General features: G+C 53.4%; 1 protein-coding gene across 1 annotated transcript in view; it reads left to right on the top strand.

Moving 5' to 3' along the window:
- EGFLAM (EGF like, fibronectin type III and laminin G domains) overlaps positions 1–20429 on the top strand; it is a 129291-nt gene that overhangs the window by 91848 nt on the left and 17014 nt on the right. The window contains exons 13-18 of the mRNA XM_028131252.2: positions 1972–2161; positions 2993–3118; positions 4967–5210; positions 9214–9325; positions 10936–11052; positions 13697–13877. Coding sequence (XP_027987053.2) covers positions 1972–2161; positions 2993–3118; positions 4967–5210; positions 9214–9325; positions 10936–11052; positions 13697–13877 — 970 coding nt within the window. The remainder of the gene's footprint in view (positions 1–1971; positions 2162–2992; positions 3119–4966; positions 5211–9213; positions 9326–10935; positions 11053–13696; positions 13878–20429) is intronic.

Below are 20429 nucleotides of genomic sequence, written 5' to 3'. Positions count from 1 at the left end.
GCTTTTCATCAGAGTCAAAGGGAGAGTGTTGAGGAAGAAGGACTCACTCTGTGATCCCAAGGCTGACCCTGAATGGGTGAGCCACAGAGAGCCAGTTTTAGCTTTACCTAATCATGCACAGGTGTGCAGACACGCAACAGACTTTCTCAGGAGATGGCTCCCTGTCTGTGAGGATGTTCCAAAAGAAACTTCTCAGAACCTTTGGTAGGGATGTTCAAGGAATCCAGCAGTCAACGGGAGCTTGGGTTATATGAGTTTTCATATTGCTTCTAATCCTAAGAGTCTGATTTTAATGACTGTGAGAATTAATTGCAAGAAGCATATAATCGTATGGGTACTCAGGGCAACGTTTGTCTCTCTACTCCCAGGACGTGCTAAGCAAGTGGTATGAGCAGGACCACAGATGTGGAATGTTTAATAAACGGCCTTGGGGAGAACATGGCTCTGTCTTAAGCTGGAGTTCCTCAGCGACAGGCCAGAGAAGGAGTCTTGTGCAAATGGTGCATTCACAAAGTGTTGCCATAGGAACCTGTAAGGGAGGGAGAGATGGACGGGGAAGGGCGAAAATAGGCAGAGGTGAGCTCTCAGGCGGACCTCTTCGGGGCGCGGCTGCAGCCTGCCCCCACAGGGGAGCTTGAGTATACCTTACACCTCCGAGTGACTCCAGCCCAAAGCCAGCGAGTTGGATTTTCATTCTTCTGCACTCATTAGAAACTGTTAAGGGCTGTGCCGGGGGAATGCAAACTCTGGGGCAATCCCAATTCTCTGCATAAGCAGGCAAAGCAGGCTCCAGGGGCCTGAAGGCAGCCCTCATCAGAGCAGGTAAAGGCCAGGCTCGAAGACTGTCACCTGGGGTGTTGTGAATGGGGCCTCCAAGGACCCAGCCGCCAAGGAGAAAGGGATGGAGCTCTCAGGCCCCTGCCATGGTCCTGGGTCCGGGGACGGGCCAGAGGGTGGATATGGGATCTGGAAGGAGCGAATCTGGAGGGTGTGGATGAAATAAGCCAACAGGGCACCCATCCCTGTGACAGAGGCGCATGTCGGTGGCTGGCAAACAATCCTCAAGCTTCACTGCACGTACTTCCACCTGCCAGCTCATCGTCAGTGCACTGTTCACCAAGGAGTCTTACCTGTTCATGAGCAGAGATAAAGCCATGACTGGAGCTTCTACTTTTTGGTAACGAAAGCATAAAGGATGAAGATGACATTTCAGTGGCTTAACTTCTGGGCATTTTATGAGTCTGGCCGCATGCCTTCTCCCAACCCCCTTCTCTGTAGCCGTTCATGCACATGAACGAGATGTTTCCATAATCGCAGAAGCGAGTGACCACCGAACGTTCAGGTCTGTGTTTTATAACCTCACAAGCTGCGATCCAGGCTGCGGTTTGCTGTAAAACTGGAAATGTCTCCACCTAACTGTAATAACACTTAAAAAAACACACACACCAAAACGTTCTATCCCTGAGCAAATTTCAAAATATTTTGCAACAAAATCTGCTTGCTAATCCCTCGCGCCGCCCCGTGTTTCCTGCAGGATGTAGTGTAAAGGTGAGCAGGACAGAGAAAGGGGAAATGTTTGTCCACGTCCACGCACGCTAAGTGTGACCACCTTCAGGACACAGAGCAGCCCTGTGACCCTCCCAGGCCCACAGTGCCGTGGTGGCAGGACTGGCAGGAGAAGGTTGTTTTTGGATGCCCAGCCTGGTGCACGGCCTGTTGGGTTGCTCTTGGCTCGGGCTCCCCTCCCCTCCTTTCGAGGCTTTCCAAAGTCCTCCTTTCTCGAAACAGCCCTCCGAGAAGCTCACCGAGTTTCCTGCGGTGACCCCGGGTTTAAGTTTGCTGAAGGGCAGCGTCTTAAAGACAAATACGGATGGTTGTAAGCTACATCCTGAGCACGTCCCTCATTAAAATCAGTTGCGTTTTTGGCTTTGGATGTTGGTTCTTGAATCACGGTTTTCCTCTTTCTTAAAGGGCCAGTACAGCAAAATCACCTTCCGGACGCCTCTTTATCTTGGTGGGGCTCCCAGTACTTACTGGTTGGCCAGAGCCACAGGAACGGACCGAGGCTTTCAAGGCTGCGTGCAGTCGCTCAGGGTGAACGGGGAGAGAGTGGACCTGCGGCCCTGGCCCCTGGGGCGAGCCCTCGGCGGGGCCGATGTGGGTAAGTGGGTGCCTAGTGGGCAGGGGTGCTCCTGTGCGTGCCTTTTTGGTGTGGGCGGGTGTGGGGGTGAGTTGCAGTCAGTCTGTGTTCGCGTCTTCTGGTGACCTGCACTTGAAAATGACCAAGCGCACCCCCCATGGGCCTCTCTGATGTGTTTGGTGAAGAAAACTAACCAGCCCATCTGATGTTGAACCTGTGAGCACCTTTACTGGCGACCACTTTCTCTCCCTCATAAGATCATAACTTTCCGGTAGAAACAGGGATCCTGAAGTCACATGCTGAGGCCTCATGGAGCCCTCCCTGCCCCTCGCTGCTCCAGACAGAGGAGGCGGCCCTGACTGAGGCCAGTTCATAAGCTTAGACGTGGCTGCTGAGCTCCTTCAGTGCTGAGCTTGGTTGCTGCAATGTTCAACCATCAGGCGGCAGCGCTTTAGGTAACTGGAGCCACAAAAATTAGGACACTTTCAACATACTCACTCTGTTCACATTGCGGGGATGGAGTCACACTCTCGTGGGAACAACAGAGGGAGGAATGAAAGCAAAAACAACTCGGCCATCCCCGTCAGCGGTCCTACAGTTGCCCCCAGATCTAGTATGTGATTTACTGTGTCCACCACGTTTTAAAGTCTCAGAAAGAACAGCGAGGATCCAGTGCAAAGGAAGCGTAGGTGCCACTCATGCTGAAGGCTGGGTGCAGGGGTAGGAGGTGTGAATCTACAGGAGTGGGAACCCAACTGTGTCTGTGCAGAGCCCTGAGCCGTGGCGTGGCCAGCGCCGTGGCCTTGGGCTGGCTGGCCACGAAGCCGCTGTGTGCTCCCGTTCTGTGTCTAGGCGAGTGCAGCAGCGGGATCTGTGACGAGACCTCGTGCATCCATGGTGGCACCTGCACGGCCGTCAGAGCTGACAACTACATCTGCCTCTGTCCCCTGGGATTTAAAGGGCGGCACTGCGAGGATGGTGAGAAAGAAGCAAGTTGATGGCATTTCTGTCTGCTTGTTAATTGGTGGGGCTGTGAATTTTCATCGGTCCCATATGTGTTTATGGGATTCACATTGCTTCCCGGGGATGGTTGGGAGAATCTTTTTTCTTTTCTTTAAGGTGGAGGGTATTAAAGTGTCAGTGTCAAACCAAACCTTCATTTTAAGATGTTCCCGGGTCAGGTTTTGGGGGCTCTTCTTGGCCCTCAAATAACTTTGAAGAGCTTATATTTGTGTGGCCTGTATCAGGCTCAGTTCGAAGCATTGTCAGCTCATGCTGCTTAGAACATCTGAGAGTTTCGGAGGGAAGGTTGGGAAGACATGCCCAGAAACATCAACCATGCAAGGGGAGAGAGTGATCTTGTTTTATTTTCTTTGCACTGCTCTGCTGAATTATCCCACCTCTCAATAACATTTATATTGATTATATAAAAATATATATAATCAATTATATACATACATATGTATACATACATGGAAACACATGCACACACAGATACACATTCTAATGATAAAGAGGTAATATGCAAATTGACACTCACGCCCTCACAAGTTAACCGCCTACAACCAGGCCTGGAGGGGGGTTAGCGAGGAACGACCAAACGATTGAATAAGCAGGCTGCGTGGGGCGACCAGGCCAGGAGGGGAGGCAGTTAGGGGCGACCAGGCAGGCAGGCAGGTAAGCAAGTAAGAGCCAGTGGTCCAGGATTGTGAGAGGGATGTCCGACTGCCGGTTTAGGCCTGATAAACCGGCAGTCGGACATTCCCCAAGGGGTCCCGGATTGGAGAGGGTGCAGGCTGGGCTCTAGTATACAATAATGGAAAATTTTTAAAGATTTTGAAAAACCACACAGAATTAAATGTGTTTTAACTTTTCCACCAGCGATTCAGATTTGGACTTAAGACGCCATACTGGAGAAAGTTTTTGTAACACTGTATAATGTAAAATCTCATGTCACTACCTGACTAGCATGGCTCAGTGATTGAGCATTGACCTATGAACCAGAGGTCACAGTTCAATTCCTAGTCAGGGCACATGCCCAGGTTGCAGGCTCCATCCCCGGTATGGGGCATGCAGGAGGCACCAGATCAATGATTCTCTCTCATCACTGATGTTTCTATCTCTCTCTCCCTCTCCCTTCTCTAAAATTAATAAAAATATTTATTTTTTTATTTTTATTTTTAAAAATATATATTTTATTGATTTTTTTACAGAGAGGAAGGGAGAGGGATAGAGAGTTAGAAACATCGATGAGAGAGAAACATCGATCAGCTGCCTCCTGCACACTCTCTACTGGGGATGTGCCTGCAACCATGGTACATGCCCCTGACTGGAATCGAACCTGGGACCTTTCAGTCCGCAGGCCAATGCTCTATCCACTGAGCCAAACCAGTTAAGGCTAAAAATATTTTTTTTAAAACCTCATGCCACCTAGAAGAGGGCATAGGAGTTGGGGTAAGCGAGGCTGTTACATACCGTCTCGTATCTCCGTAGCCTAACGTAATGCAGGCTGATCCTTGCTCACAGTTCACATGGCTGCAGAGCATGGAGGTGCTGGCGGTGGTGGGCTGGCCTCTGCTCCACACAGTCATTCAGGGACACAGTCCTCCGATTCCTGCGTCCAGCCAGCAGAGGGGGAGAGGGAACACAGGGAGGATGGAGGCAAGTTCTCGGGGTCCCACCTGGAAAGGTGTAGTGCTCCCAGCCTCATGCCACTGGCCAGAGTTCAGTGAGCCCACCCACCTCACCGCAGGGCAGTGCCCAGGGGAAAAAAACACGGCTAGTTCTGCCATGGAGGGGTTTCTAACCACATGCTTGTCTCTTCAGCTTTCACCCTGACGGTGCCTCAGTTCAGAGAGTCCCTGAGGTCCTACGCTGCCATGCCCTGGCCCCTGGAGCCCCGGCGGTACCTGTCCTTCATGGAGTTTGAGATCACCTTCCGGCCGGACGCGGGCGACGGCGTCCTCCTGTACAGCCACGACACGGGCAGCAGAGACTTCCTGTCCATCAACCTGGCGGGGGGCCACGTGGAGTTCCGCTTTGACTGTGGCTCCGGGACTGCTGTGCTCAGGTAAGGGCTGAGAGCTTTAGGGGCTCCCCTTCCCCGGAAAGCCAGACTGCAGCCACATTGGGAAAAGATGAATGTCCTTCAATCGCGTGTGACCTCCCTGTCTTCCTGCAGTTAGTTATCCTTCCCGAAACCTCTCCTGGCTAATACAGAGCGCAGGCTTCCTGTCGATCGTGCTGGCCTGCTGCGAGGCGCCCTTTTCTTAAATGGCTGCCCAATAGGTGCCGATGCTCTGCTTGAAGCTAAGGAAAACGGGCTTGCTTCGGGTGGGGGTGACAGCCTTCCTCTCCACGTGGGGTCACACCGTGCCCTCAGCAGAGATGGGATGAGTTGTAATGAATCAGCACCTTGCCCCGAGCGTCACTTGGTGGGCGCGTAGCCAATAAATGATGGCCAGTGAAATAGTACTAACAGAGCCCTGGCCGGTGTGGCTCAGTTGGTTGAGCATCATCCCATGAACCAAAAGGTTGCCAGTTCGATTCCCAGTCAGGGCACATATCCAGGTTGCGGGCTCAATTCCCTGGTAGGGAACGTGCAGGAGGCATCCAATTGATGATGTGCTCTCACATCGATGTTTCTCTCTCTCCCTCCCTCTCTCTCCCCCGACTTCCTCTCTCTCTAAAAATCAATTACAATATATTTTTTAAAACTATTAACAGAAATTTAATGAAGAGTAATGTCCTTGGTGACCTCACTTTGCATTTTCACCCTCCTCTTTGCCGTTTCTCCAGTGGTGACTTACTCTTTAGTGAGTCTTTCACCGCTCCCCGTGCTCTGGCAGAGTCCCTAGCAGGTGCAAAGCCCCCTCTGCCCAGTGTGCTCGAGGAGGCTCAATAGCACGCCCGGCGGTAAATCGATGCCTCGAGTGCTGGCTGGTGTCTGCGGAATTGGTTCTGAGTTGTCAGAACGTTCCCTCAGCTACCTGGTGTGGGTGTGAATTCACTCAGATCGATGGCTCAGTGCAGCGTCAGTATCTCTGTGAGTCCCGGGAGGGGCAGGCGTCTTTCTTATTTGTGTGTCTCGCTCTTCTTAACTGTGTCCTCTCCTGGTGGTTTACCTCCAAGCCGGAGGCATGCTTCTCCTTCCCACGTGTGTTCACCTCTCCTCTGCTGCGGCTCCCGGGCACGCCCCGCCTCCGAGCGGCCCCCAGCAGGAAACCAGTGAGCTTGCTGTTGTTCTGAAGGTGATTGCAGGTCACAGTCGATCCACTCATCTTGCTGGGCTGTCATTTTTACAGAAAGAGCATGTGGGTGAGATGTGACAGCCACGCGAGGCCCTGAATTGCTGGTCATATTTCATGGCTGATGGGAAATCACTGCATTGGATTTCCATAATTCTTCAAAAGGCCAGTTTGTTTCTGCCCTTATGGCTGAACCCCTGCCCATCAGTGACACCTCCCACCGGGGGGGACGGACAGACATGCTTGTACCCCTGGTTCCGCAAACACACCTGGTGTCTCAAGACAACGTTGGGGGGTACTTAATTGATTCCGTTTACACGTGATTATGCAGCCAGTCTAAGTGTTCGCTAAGAACTATTTGTCAAGTTGAAAAAGGAAGACGCCTTGCGCATCCCCTTGTGCTATCAAGTGGCTTCGTCCTGGATAAGGAATGACTGGCAGGAGTCGGGAGGGTTGTGGCTCACCAGCGCCCCTCCTGGACAGACTGCACCTCAGCTGAGCTGTGGGGGGTCACAGATTCATGGGACCTCAGAAGGCCAGCTTTTCTCTTCCTAATTCTGTGCCTACTTTTGACAAGAGTAGTTCTTAAATTAAAAAATAATAATTTTGCCTGGCCGGCATGGCTCAGTGATTGTGCATCGACCTATGAACCAGGAGGTCACAGTTCCATTCCTGGTCAGAGCACATACTCAGGTTGCAGGCTCAAACCCCAGGAGGGGGCGTGCAGGAGGCAGCTGATCCATGATACTCACTCATCATAATGTTTCTCTCTCCCTCTCCCTTCCTCTCTGAAATCAATAAAAATATGTTAAAATAATAATAATACTAAGTAATTGTTTTCCTGCCTGTCAGGAAAGGTGCCTAGAAACAAAATCCTTGAGGATCTGGGATGATGGAGCGGAGGCTCTAGGGCAAACCGACCACTGTGATCACGGATGGGGTTTCAGACTCCCCTTTGGGAGATAATTATGTTACAAACCATTCCAAAGACTCCCTGCTCAGTTAAGCAAATTCTGTGAAAGCCTGACCTACAGGAAGTTGTGGAATGGGCCGCAGCGTTTTAACTTGAGGAAAAGGGTGGGGTGATCCAACTCATTATGAGCTGGATTCAAAAATGGTGACAATTGTAAGGAGCCAGCGATGGCCGTGATCGATACAGCCAGGCTGAGCGAGCGGCGTATCCGAAGGAAACGGCCTCTGCGGGGTGAGAGCAGGACCGGGGTGCCGTTCCTCAGTGTGGACATGGGCCAGTCGAAGTGCCGCTGGGTTCTCATTGCCTATTGATTTAGCCAAGGTGATTAAATCCTAATTGCAAAGGACAAATCACAAAAGCATTTGCCGGAGTGAAAAATCAAGTAAGGGGTGACGACCTTTCCGTAACGGGGCGCATTGGTATTCCTGATGGCTTCCCAGCGATCACCCGGACCCCAGAGTAACGAGCTGCAGCGGAGGCCAGGAACCGCGCCTTAGACATACAGACGCAGTGGGTACACGCCTTGTACACCTCACTGCAAAAAGGAATGTGTCAGACTCTGACCAGCATCATTGAAACTTCAAGTGCTTCCACCTTGAATTTAAAACTGAATTTTTAAACTACTTTTAATCCTTTTCACAATCTCGGAGAACACGCAACCTGTCCTTGCCCCAGCGATTTATTATGAAAACTTTCTAACATAGAAGTTGATAGAAGAGTATAGTGAATGTCATACCCACCTCCATTCATCCACAGTTAGTGCTTTGTTATATTGGCTTTTATCCCACATCTAGCCTTCCTCCCTCCCTCTCTCTCCCTCTCCCTCTCTCCCTCCTTCCCTTCCTCTTTCCCTCCCTTCCTCTTTCCTCCCTCCCTCCCTCCCTCCCTCCATTCCTTCCTTCCTTCCTTCCTTCCTTCCTTGTAGGAATCCCTTTCCATGTCCCGCGTGGTCCAGGGTTCCGGTTCAGGGTTTGAGTTCTGGAGAAGGGCCGCACACAAATGAATGGAGACTGAAGAAATTCAATTTGGCGAAATGGGGGGCCAGGCGGTAGTCCACCTCTAGTGGGAGAACTACTCACTGCTCTGGCCCTGCCATCCCTTTTATTGAGGTTTTGGGGAAAACATCTTAGGCAAGATAAACAGAAATATACATGTAGCCCTTAGGCAGGAAATAACAAAAACTTACATGGGACAAACAAAGGTGGAAGCTGCTTCAGCTAACAATGTCTCAACTAAAGGATGAGTGGTTAGAGCAATTAAGGTTGTTGACCAGCCTTTCTGGCTTCCTGTCAACATCTCTCTTTTAGTGAAACTGATTTGTTTCCGGCACTTACTTACTTCCTTCCTTCCTTCCTTCCTTCCTTCCTTCCTTCCTTCCTTCCTCCCGCCCTCCCTCCCTCCTTTCTTTCCTTTTTTCCATCCATCCATCCATCCATCCATACATCCGTCCATTTTATTTTCTATGTATTTCAGTGGATACTGCAAGACATCAGTACACCAAGGAACCTCTGTTTTACTCCACAGCCCATATAACTCTTCTTCTTCAAAGCTTGTGTGCAACAATGGTCACCTTTTACCCTCCTGCCACCCCTCATCTAGAAAACAAGGCTCATCCTACCCCGTTCCAGGCCTGCGTAAGGAATAAATAAGATAATGGATGCCATGTTCCCACCGTGCAGGGGTCCGGTAACGGGGGCGAACACTGCTGTGTCCACTAAGTGGGAAGGATCGTTTTCTCTTTGCCGAGCAGAGTGAGGTGCTGAGGTTGGCATCCGTGTCATCGGAGCCGGGTCGATGGACAGCATTCGTAACACGAGGGTGCTAACCCACGCTCAGTCTCCCTCCTTCCGCAGGAGTGAAGACCCCCTCGCCCTCGGCCGCTGGCACGAGCTGCGTGTATCTCGCACAGCGAAGAACGGCATCTTACAGGTGGATGAGCAGAAGGTGGTGGAGGGCATGGCGGAGGTAAGGACTCACTCGCGCTCCCGATGGTGTGTGGGGGCTGTTTCCTTTCTGTCCTGGAGACAAAGTGGTGAAGCACATGGACGCCAGGGCCAGGCTGCCTGGCTAAACCCGAGCCCCCCACCTGGCAAGTTACTTAACTTTTCTCTTCTTCAGCTGTGAGCGCGGACAGTGGCAGTAGACGCCTCACAGGGCAGCTGCACGGATTGAGTGAGCTAATACAAGGGCAGCACCTAACACATTGCCCGCCGCCCCTTTCGTTCCTGTGGGCGTGTAATACAGTAGCTCTGAAACCAGACTTCGGGGTTCAAAATCTGGCTCCCTCTACTTACCCATAATGTGAACTCAGACTCTGAGTTTGTGCTTTCTCATCTATATAATGGGGTAAGAATAGTGCCGACCTCATGGAGTTGTGCAGATTATAATAATGATATATGTCACACACAGCAGTCCCTGGCATAGGGTCAGCACCATTTAGCTTTACTTATCGGTAGTATTTATATTGTACTTTCATGGCCTCAGGGGCGCAGAATTTCTACTCAAGTTTACAACTTGATTTCATTTCCAAGCATATGTCCGGAGGAAAATGACATTTTTAAAGAAGAGTTAGGAGAGATCTGCTTTAAGCTATAACCTACTAGGATTCTGCACACCCCAAAAATTTACAGATGCCTAAAAAAAATGTTTGACTTTATTTTGTGCATTGCAAGATTTAAAGAGGGCAATGGTGAATGTGGGTGTTCTGGTGAGAAAATGGATCAGTAGAAAAAAGAAAAGGAAGGAAAAGAGACTTTGGGCGGGGACAGAGGTATTTGGTGGAGGAGGAGAGGAGAAAAGACACACGTGTCTGGGAACCACCTCGGGGACAGCAGGGGAAGGGGGGTGTCCCCAACCTCCTTGGGAATTAGAAGAATCCCACACTGCCTGAAGGTTATCGACAGGGACAATTTCAGTCTGTGACCTGATGAAGGCATAGCTGTGGCGCCTGAATATGACAATAGCCGGCCATGCCGAGTGAGGAGTGTGTGTCCAGCTCAGTGCCAGGAGGGCCGAGACTGTGCCCAGTCAGTCACACAGCCCCGGGTACCAGCAGCTCATCACAGGGCCCACTTCCCACTCATGCTCCATGTCCGTCCATGGCCAGCGGCAGCTTTTGCCTGAGAACCAGACTTGAAGCACTGGGGGTCGGGACAAGGCCGGGCGAGCCGCCCCAGGCTCCGAAAGCTCCTGCCCAGAAGTGGTCCCTGTCTCTCTTGCTTCCGTTTCACTGACGATCGCAGGCTACGTGCCCCACGTAAACCGGTCAGGTTGGAGGCCGGCTCCCTGCCGGGGCGGGGTCCTGCTGGCTGAGCATCCACGCCTTTGCTGTGACACATCCCCGAGGTAGACACTGCGGTTCCCCTTTTGTAGATGGTGAACCTGAGTCCCAGAGAGGCTATGAAACTTACAAACATTCAGAGAGGTGGTGAGGGGCAACACAAAGCAATGTGAGCATCAGACCAATTGAAGACAGATTGTCCTGATGGGTCTTCAGGGGACCCGAGGGCGCATGTGCTAGTCTTGACCATCTTTTCTCAACGTTACGCCATGTTTTGTGTTTCCCCTGTTGGCAGGGCGGCTTCACGCAGATCAATTGCAACACGGACATTTTTATTGGCGGAGTCCCCAGTTACGACGAGGTGAAGAGCAAGTCGGGCATCCTCAGGCCGTTCAGCGGGAGCATCCAGAAGGTGGGGCTCGCTTGCTTTGTTGTTGGTGTGACCTTGACTCCAGGCAGTGGGATTGAGAATTGTGACCCATGCACAACCCGCTGTATCCAAAGGCATTTGGAGAGAGTTTGGACATGTTTTAAGATTTCATTTGTGAATGCTCACAGCAAGCTTTCCAACCCCATGTCTTACATAGTCTCAGTCCGCTCCTGGGTCTATGCCCAGCAGACAGAGTGTGAACGCAGCTTGACGGAGATGCATTTTCACAGCCAGTCCACAAACATATCCTGGGGCTGGCATCAGGCATCAGGTCGCTTCCAAAACTTCCATGACAGGGAAGGAGGTGAATGGATCTAGTAGCAACTCTTGGCTCTACGCTTCTCTGTAGCTCACTTGGCAGTTTGCTGAAGGCAAGAACCAACTCTTGTGGCCCCTCCCCACCCCCCACTTTAGCAATGGTTCATCAGTCACGTCGCCCAGTTCGTCAATCATGTCACTCAGTTCTTCAATCACGTAGCCCAGTTCTTCAATCACGTAGCCCAGTTCTCAAGAGCGTCCATTAGAGTCCTTCCATAGAAGGTGCAGGAGGAAACCGCTCAGCTAGTGACAGACACAGGACACGGACCCCACTCACATTCATCTCTTCCTCCGTCCCCGGGGGCTGCCCTGCCATGACTCTCAGGTGGGAGAAGAGGGAGTTCTGTCTGCAAGCAGACATTCAGGGCGACTCACCAGCCAGGTCTCCAGGCCCCCAAACCCTGGGGGAAGGGACTTGAAGAGAAGCACGTTGGGTTCCTGGATGTTAGCGTCATCCAGTTTTCCTTCGGGCACCAGGGGTGGGGGTGGGCCTCTGACCCCTTCAAACCTGAGGTGGGGAGGCCCAGGGAAGGAAGGTCCTACCAGGATTTGCTCCTGGGAGCTGGGAAGGGCCCCTGGGCTCAGTCTTTCTGGGGGTCTCGGTGTGGGGTCCAGGCACTATTTGCTGACTCCTGTGTGTTTCCCTTTGTTGCAAACGGTGGTGACAGTGACACCTCAATTCAGACCTTTACTCCCCTTCTTACCCCCCATGAGTGGGTTTGGCCTTGTTTAATCTTGTGTTTGAAATTCTCACTTGGGAAGCAAGCTGAGGCGCTAAGAGGGTTCACCCCCTCCCCACCCTCGCAGGCCCCCTCCCTGGCACAGCGCACACAGCCCTTTCCTGTCCACTCCGGGAAAGGCCACCCTCCCCTCCCAGGTCCTGGCCAAAGCCTTGGCTGTGCCGTATCCTGCGGCGATTGGTGCGGTGAATGGCTTGTCTCAGTTACGGTGACAGTTTCACAGCCCTTCACTCACAGCATGAAAAGGGACATGGACGGTCATGGAGGGATTCTGGCTGCTCTCCAGCAGCTTCTGAGATTCAGGACCGAGGAAAGTTTGCTCCCAGCTCCCCCGACACTGTCCAAGGAGCAGGCCAGCCTGTGGAAACAGGGATTAGGGGCCGGAAGTGCCATTGCTACCTGCTTAGGACCCCCTGCAGGGCGGGGTCTCCTGGGGTACTTTCTCTCCCTGAGTTCTGCAAAGCCTTCCCCACCAACAGCTTTGGTAGATACACAGTCTGAGTCAAGGGCTGGAAACAATGGGTGTATGTATTTGGGGTGGGAGCCCAGTAAGCTATTCCCAGAATTCCTCTTTCTCCAGAGCCCCTGCAGGGAAAAGGGGGTGGGGCCCAGAGCACTCTGGCCCTAGTGAGCATGCCCAGCGGTGGTGAGAGTATGAGCTGAGTTTCTCTTTTTTTCTTTAACGATGAGGAAGGGGCTGTAGAGGGGAAGGGAATTCAAGAGTGTCAGGGAAGGAGGACAGGACAGCAAGAGCTGGGGGACGCTGGCTGGTTGGTTCAGTTGGTTGGAGCATCGTCCTGTACACCCAAAGGTTGTAGGTTTGATTCCTGATCAGGGCACATACCTAGATTATGGTTTTGATCCCTGGTCAGGTGCATACAGAAGGCAACCAATTGATGTTTCTCTCTCTCTCACATCGATGTTCTTTTCTCTTTCTCTCCCTTTGTCTCTTTCTAAAACTCAATAACACATCTCCTTGGGTAAGGATTAAAAAAAAAAAGAGCAGGTGGGGCCATCAGGAGGGCTCCATTGATGGAGCCTGAGGCAATACACCAGGACATTAGTCAGGCAACAGAGCAGTCCAGCGAGAAGCCGCTCCTCCACCCTCACCTGAGCCTTCACTCTGTGTTGGTTCTTTGTTCTGGGTTCTCCCCTATCTCAGGCTCAGCTGCACTCAGGACCACCTGGGAAGCCTTGAAAGGATACTGATGACTGATCGCACCCTCAGAGATTCTCACTCAGATATCTGGGTGGACCTGGGTGTTAATTATTTCCTAAGTCCCCCGCGATTCTGAGAGGCAGCCAGGTGGGGACCCCGCTTCGTAGGGACTGGGCCTTCTGTTTGAGCTCTGAGCCACCAGGCCTTCCAGACCACAGGCGTAGCCCCCATGCGCCCCGGCCAGCACATCGGTTCCTGCATCATGTCACTTAGGACGACAAAGGCAGCTACCAGCCCTTATCTCCTCTTCCCGAAGCTCTCGCTGCGCGTGGTCTGGGTCGGTGGCCGAGGGACACTTTACACACCGCTGAGATGTTTCCCGAGCCCCTGACTACGCTTTCTCTCCCAGATCACCCTGAACGACCGCGCCATCCACGTGAGGCACGACTTCACCCGCGGCGTGAACGTGGACAACGCAGCCCACCCGTGCGTGTCGGGCCCCTGTGCCCACGGTGGCAGCTGCCGGCCCCGGGAGGAGGGCTACGAGTGTGACTGCCCCCTGGGCTTCGAGGGCCTGCACTGCCAGCAAGGTACGTGGGCTGGGGCCTGGCTGGGCCGGGCTGGGGTGGGGAGGGGACTGCTGGTGACACCAGTCCAGCCACCCCGGTTATTTTCATCAGCGATTTCAGTGACATAGTAGATGGCTAATTTTATATAATAAAAGGCTAATATGCAAATCGACTGAATGGCAGAACAATCAATTGCTATGATACACACTGACCACCAGGGGGCAGATGCTTAATGCAGGATCTGCCCCCTGGTAGTCAGTGTGCTCCCATAGGGGGAGCGCTGCTCAGCCAGAAGCCAGGCTAATGGCTGGCGAGCACAGTGGCAGTGGCGGGAGCCTCTCCCGCCTCCGTGGCAGCTCTAAGGACCTCTTGGGGGATGTCCACCTGTTGGCTTAGGCCCACTCCCAGAAGCAGGCCTAAGCCGGCAGGCAGACATCCCCCAAGGGGTTCCTGCTCCCACCCCCAGTGCACAAATTTCGTGCACCAGGCCTCTAGTCCCATATAAACTGCTATACTTATTTAACGATTAAAATGCTGAGATCCTCCTGTAACAGGAGGTAAACAGCTTCCCCTCCCGACTGCCCTGGCCCCTTCCCTGAAAATCCCCTCATGGCCCTGCATCCAAAAGGTTAGCCCATAATATAGGAGGGCTTCCCCCCTTCATCTGAGGCACCCACAGAGCTCATCCTGATAGGCTGATAAATGTTTTGCCTCAATATTTTGACCCCACTGTGAATGTTATAAAGAATCTTACCAAATACAGAAAAATGTGAATTGTACTTGGAAAGTATTAATAGCCTTCTGTAGAGTGCTATGTTCCTTGCCACCTAAGTTTCACCTGTGCCTCAGTTTCCTCATGGTGAAGTGAGAATAAAAATAGCAATAGTACCTAATGCAGAGGGTGTGCGGGCTCAATGAGATGATGCATGTTCCTTGGAAGAATGCCGGGTGGGTACTCAACTAGCACCAGCCATTCTTGCTATCGGTGAGAACAATAAAAACCCATCCTGTCCGAGAGCAGGGGCAGGGCGCAGTACTGGCTCGAGGGAGGCGGGACCGGGGCCTGGCGTCAGAGGCGGCCTGCCCTCATACGGGCATCACCTTGGGCCATGGGGAGCTTCTTGTTCAGGGGTCAGGGTGGCCTCACCTGTGTAGGAACTAGTTTTTAAAAAGGTAGGCAGGCCCGGAGGACATTGGGCACCAGCCCAAGTAAAGGAGTGTGCTGTCTTCCTTGTGTGCTTCCAGGTTCCCGATTTTCATCGGACGTAGGGCCTAGAGGGAAACGGGAAATGAGGGCAGATGTTTCGGGGTGTGGGAGGATAGGAGTTGTTTTGCAGGAGTCTTGGAAAGTATGAAAGATGCCAAGTGGCCGCATGGAAGGTTCAGTAGTATTATACTTAAATGAATTTTGAAACCTGCACGGCAAATCGTGTGAAACATGTGCATTAACATAGCTCACCCGATGATAACCCCCACGGAAGAGTCCTAGACCCATTTGTGAACGGGCCCGAGGAGAATCCCAACAAGGGAATCCCTGTTTAGCTAGCAGCGTGTACCTGGCGAGATTCAGTTCCAGAGCGGCCCGTGCACTCAGAAAACTGGGTTGGGCTTTCACGGGTCAGTGTGTGAATCTCGGGGCCTCCCCTCCGGCACAGGCAGGGCAAGCTCGCTCCTGCCTTAAACACCAACGCTAACGCTCAGTGCGTGAAGGCCAGGCTCCCGTGAGCAGTCAGCAGCTTCGGGAATTCGAGGAAGGACAGGGTCATGTGTGATCTTGCTAACCCTCGCTTCCTGCTACAGGACATCAACCATGAGGTATGAAAAGCTCAGGTGTATAGCTTTGTAGCCGTGGGTTCAGGTTCAACAAGAAACACATTGTACCAGAATGAAGGGACAGATCTCCGGTGAGGGTCTGGGCTACGTGGTGAGGTCCCAGGAGTGGACAGTGGCAGGGGACCTGGGGGGCATTTGGGCCTCTTTCTGCAGCTCACTGTGCTGGAGCCATCAGCTGCCCCCTGTCGCATCGTTACCCCCTTGTGCTTTGAGAAAAAGATGGCCCTCTGGCACCGTGGCCGCCGCTGCCAGTGCTGGGGGTGGGGGTGGGGGTGGGGATTCACATGGGGAGGCCCAGCCTGCAAACAGCTTTCTCTCCCGTTATGCGGCTTCTGAGGATTAATGGGGCTCGGGGTGCAGCCTGGTGCCACTCAGAACACGTCTCCCAGGCCCCAGCGGGCACACAGCGGCGCACAGATGGCTGTCATCCTGGGGAGAGCGTCTAGTCCCGGGTCAGGATGGCAACGCTGGGAAGTGGGCCGCTCTCACTGTTCTGCGGAGATGCAAAAGAACATTCTACAAGTTTGGGTACATTCTTAGCTTGAAAGACAGGAGTAGTTGGATGCCACCTTGATGGGCAGAGAAAACCCTGCCTGATCCAGCAAGGTGGTTCACAGCCTCGTCGATGTAAAGATTCGGGTTTTTCCCCAGCCTGAGGACCAGGGCATGCTTCAGAAGCAAGGCCCTGGTGTTCCCCGAGGAGTTAGGCCCGTCCTTGTACACCGAGCAGCGTGGGGTGAATCTCCAGCACCAGGCCCGCTCAGTCCACACCCAGGGGCCCCTTCTCCATCAGGAATGTGGTGTGGGGCCCCTCCGCGGGTCGGGTTTCTCTGGCCGGCGCAGGGTGTGTGAGGGCAGGCAGGTGAATCCACTTGGGACCTGGCCAGGAGACAGGGGTCTAGGACCCAAAACTCAGACAAATCCTGGGGAGGCGCTAGGCCCCCTGACCATCGCGGAGGTCTCGGGAGCCCCCTTGGTCCCTGAGAGGTCAGGGTCAGGAGCAGGAGGGCCTGACCCTGAGCGAGGTGGGCATGGAGGTCCTCTGAGCCCCGGGGGCCCCCAGGGCACTACAGGCTCCCCGAGGCGGCAGCTGCCGAATTGGGGCCGCTCTTCCCAGCCTCGGGAACCCACCGGCTCTCGGACTCACAGCCACGATTTCAGATCCTGAGAAAATCATCAGGCTTGACTCTGGTGACCGCCTCTCCTTCATCTCGGGGCTCTCCCGCTTAGGTGCCTTCCTCCACCTCAAACCCCAGCACCCTAATCCTGAGCACCCCCTTCTCATCTCACCCGAGGGGTGTCAACAAGGCCTCCCTCCTCAAAAACAAATGCCCCCCTTCCTTAGAGATTTCTTCTTTCTACTCATCCAAATGTGCCATCGGATGTTCCAGCTCCTCACCGCTCTTAGAGCCACGCAAGGTACTGAGAAGTCAGAGCCGCCTTTCCCAGAATGCATGCAAGAATTTAAGTTCTAAAGAATATTAATGGCAAAAAAAGGAATATTGATGGCTGTTTTTCACACAGAGAGACAGACACACGTACATTCACATGCACAACATGGGGGGAGGGGAGCTTTGTGGTCAAAGAAGTTTGGGGAAACGTGGTTAAACAGCTCTCTCCCCTGCAGGACTTCTCAGAGCCTTTGTTATGCTCTGAGTGTTCCAGACACGGGTATAGGATGCAGCTGTTTTGTCCTGGGGTTCTCCCAACCAATAGCACACAGGCCGCTTGGGGAGGGAATAGGGGCCTGGTCCCCCTCCCTCCCTGTCCCCTCATTACTGAGAAGTTTGGACTCAGGCCATGTAGGGCCCTGCTGGCCACTAGATGGGGCTATTTCTCTGCAGCAGGTGAGCTGATGCCCGCTCACCGCTGACACCCATAGCCACTGAGGCCACGCCTGGGCTTCAGGCATGCCCTCTTCATGGATGCAAGGTCCTAACACACGGGATCTGGCCTGATCTACACTGAACAACCACATACGCAACACTTAGGACATTTTATGTCGCCTTTCGTAGCTCCCACGCCATATTGTTGGGTCTGATTCGGATTAATATTCTTTGGTCTCAGTGTATGAAACACAGATCCAGTAAGTAGAGGCCGTGCTTTACGAAAACCCAGTAAATGGAAACACACATGAAGAGGGTATGCCTACCCCCGGGACTTTCTTTCCTTAGGTGGTTTGTGATTAAACGATGAAGCACTGCTGCTGTTCAGCCCAGATGTCGGTCTTCAGTGTAGAGCAGGTTTTTGTTTGTTTGTTTACTTGTGGCCACAGCGTCTGATTCCTGGCGCTGCCCCAGCCCGGATGGGGAGCTGCCGGGGCGGCAAGTGCGTCCTCGGCGGCACGGCCCTGTGTCAGGGAGGTGCTGAGCGGAGCCCTGGCTGTGGGGAAGGCTGGATGGCAACCCCCCAGCTCCTCCTGTGACTGCACGAAGGAGCCGCCCTCCCTTCCCTCTTTCTAGTCTGCGGGGAATTGCAAGTCCCCGGCGGACAGGGTGCTTGGCCTGGAGGCTGCCGTTCCCTGGGGCGGAGCATGTTCACGTGTCCTCGGACGGCACAGGCTTTTCGGTATAAATGGGAGGACGTGACAGAAACACATGTCAACGGATGCCTCAGCAAGGCTTCGCCCCAGGGAAAAGGCAGTGTGACAACACAGATGTAAAGGGTCCGGTTAAATGTAACCATCTTTGCAATATTTAAACACACCACGAAGGGCCCGAGGGCCGGAGGGTCGCCTCCAGCCCCCCCGTGTGAGGACAGAACGCACACTTACGAATCTACACGGACCAGCGCGAGTGTGTTGTCACTGTTTTGTCTTCCGTGGTGTCGCTTCTGGACGGCTCCCCTGCCCTTTGTCCCTCGCCGATGACCAGAGCCCTGGGGTCTTGCAGAGGGGGGTGGGCAGGGGTGGGAGCGAGGCTGATATTTTCCACTCGGGAGAGAAAAGAGGCGGCTGGCTGGCTTATCAGTCCTTTCTCACACGCAGCCCAGAGCCAAGGAAAGTAATAATCACTGATTGACAAGGTCAGTAACTCTTTAGCAGGAGCTGTTTCTCCAGGTTTAGCCTAAGTGAGGACTGTGGGTTCAAGGTCAGGAGCCTCAGAGGTGTCAGGCACCTTACCATTCACGTCTTCTTGGTCCACCGCCACCCCACCCTCACCCCCACGGGAAGCTGGGGCTGGGAGGCCAGTGGGGCCCTCTGCGGGGCGTCGGAGGGAAACTCGCTGGTTCCCGATGGTCTGCACTGAGAGGGGGGTTTGACATGCCCGTGAGAGTCTGACTCCCCCTGTTCTGTTTCATGCTGGCACGCGGCAGAGTGCGGGAACTACTGCCTCAACAGTAAGTACAGTGAGTCCTGCGAGAGACCGGGAGCGCGCCGGGCTGGGGCCAGGCAGGCTTGGCCAGCTCGGGCACGGCGCAGGCCGCCACACACAGGGGTGCCCGGGTGAGCGGCGAGGGACTTGGACATCCTGGAGGGTGGCGGGAATCCTCTCTCCAGAAGAGCCGCCCTGAGAACGCGCTTGAGTCCCCGCTGGGCCTCAGGATGCGCTGAGCTCCTGAGCGGGGGCTTCGCAGGCAGCTGGACGGGGCTCAACAGACCCCTGAGAGGCTCCGTGTGCAGAGCAGACATGTGACAAGCATGTCCTGACCATGTCAAGGAGTCCAGGGGAGCCCTAGCTAGTGGCCACAGGCCCACGTCCATGGCCAATAACAGCAAGGACAGGCCCCGCCTGCACCTCCCACCTGAGGTGGAAGCAAACCCAGAGGGGCATGTTGGTCATGGGCAGCCCGGGAAGACTCCTCCATCTGCCTGGCCATTCTCTCTTCTCCTCCGTTCTCAACTCCCGGTACGTCCTGCCGTTTCTTTCTTTCTTTCTTTTTAAATATATTTTTATTAATTACAGAGAGGAAGGAAGAGGGAGAGAGAGATGGAAACATCAATGATGAGAGAGAATCATTGATTGGTTGCCTCCTGCATGTCCCCTACTGGGGATCGAGCCCGCAACCTGGGCCTGTGCCCTTGACTGGAATCAATCCTGGGACCCTTCAGTCCGCAGGTCGATGCTCTATCCACTGAGCCAAACCGGCTAGGGCTTCTCCTGCAGTTTCTTGCTCTTGTTTCTCCCCTGGCCCTCCCTCCATGTCTGCCCTCTCTGGGTCTGTTCTCTCTGCACTCTGCCTTTTCCATTCCCCTCTCCTTTCCCTGCCCCGGGGCTGCCCATCCCCGGAGTCCTTGCTATTCCTGCCTCCCCTCCTTCTCTCTCGGCATTTTCTTTCCCCTCTCCTCACTCTAGCTTGCCCCTTCCTCCCCCGCTCCTCAGGGTCTTTTTATTTTGCATCCCACTCTCTTCTCCTTCTCTCCTTTCCTGCCTTTCCTCCCCCTTCTCCCCCTCCTCCTCCTCCTCCCACTTTAACCAGAAGGTGGGGAGGCTGGTGGTGCGGCCCAGACTTTAACAGATGAGACTTTCCTCTCTGTCTCTGGCCCTAATAGGTCCTCTGGGCCCGCAGGCTCCGTCCAGGGCTGCGTTGCTTCAGAGAGCAGTTTCTCAGAAATGACTTTTAAAGCTTTTATTTCTCTTCCTTTGCTTTCCTTGTTTCTTTCTTTTAAAAATTTTTACTTTTAATGAGAAGATTTTGAGTAGCATGCTGTAGGTGACCTATCAACATAGGAACTTATTCTTGGGGGCTCAATGCTATTGGGTTTTGGAGTTGGCTGTTATCTCTCTCTTTAAAAAAAAA

Source organism: Eptesicus fuscus, chromosome 4 (genome assembly GCF_027574615.1).
Source record: "Eptesicus fuscus isolate TK198812 chromosome 4, DD_ASM_mEF_20220401, whole genome shotgun sequence".
Taxonomy (NCBI): domain Eukaryota; kingdom Metazoa; phylum Chordata; class Mammalia; order Chiroptera; family Vespertilionidae; genus Eptesicus; species Eptesicus fuscus.
This window is presented reverse-complemented; position numbering and strand designations above follow the sequence as displayed.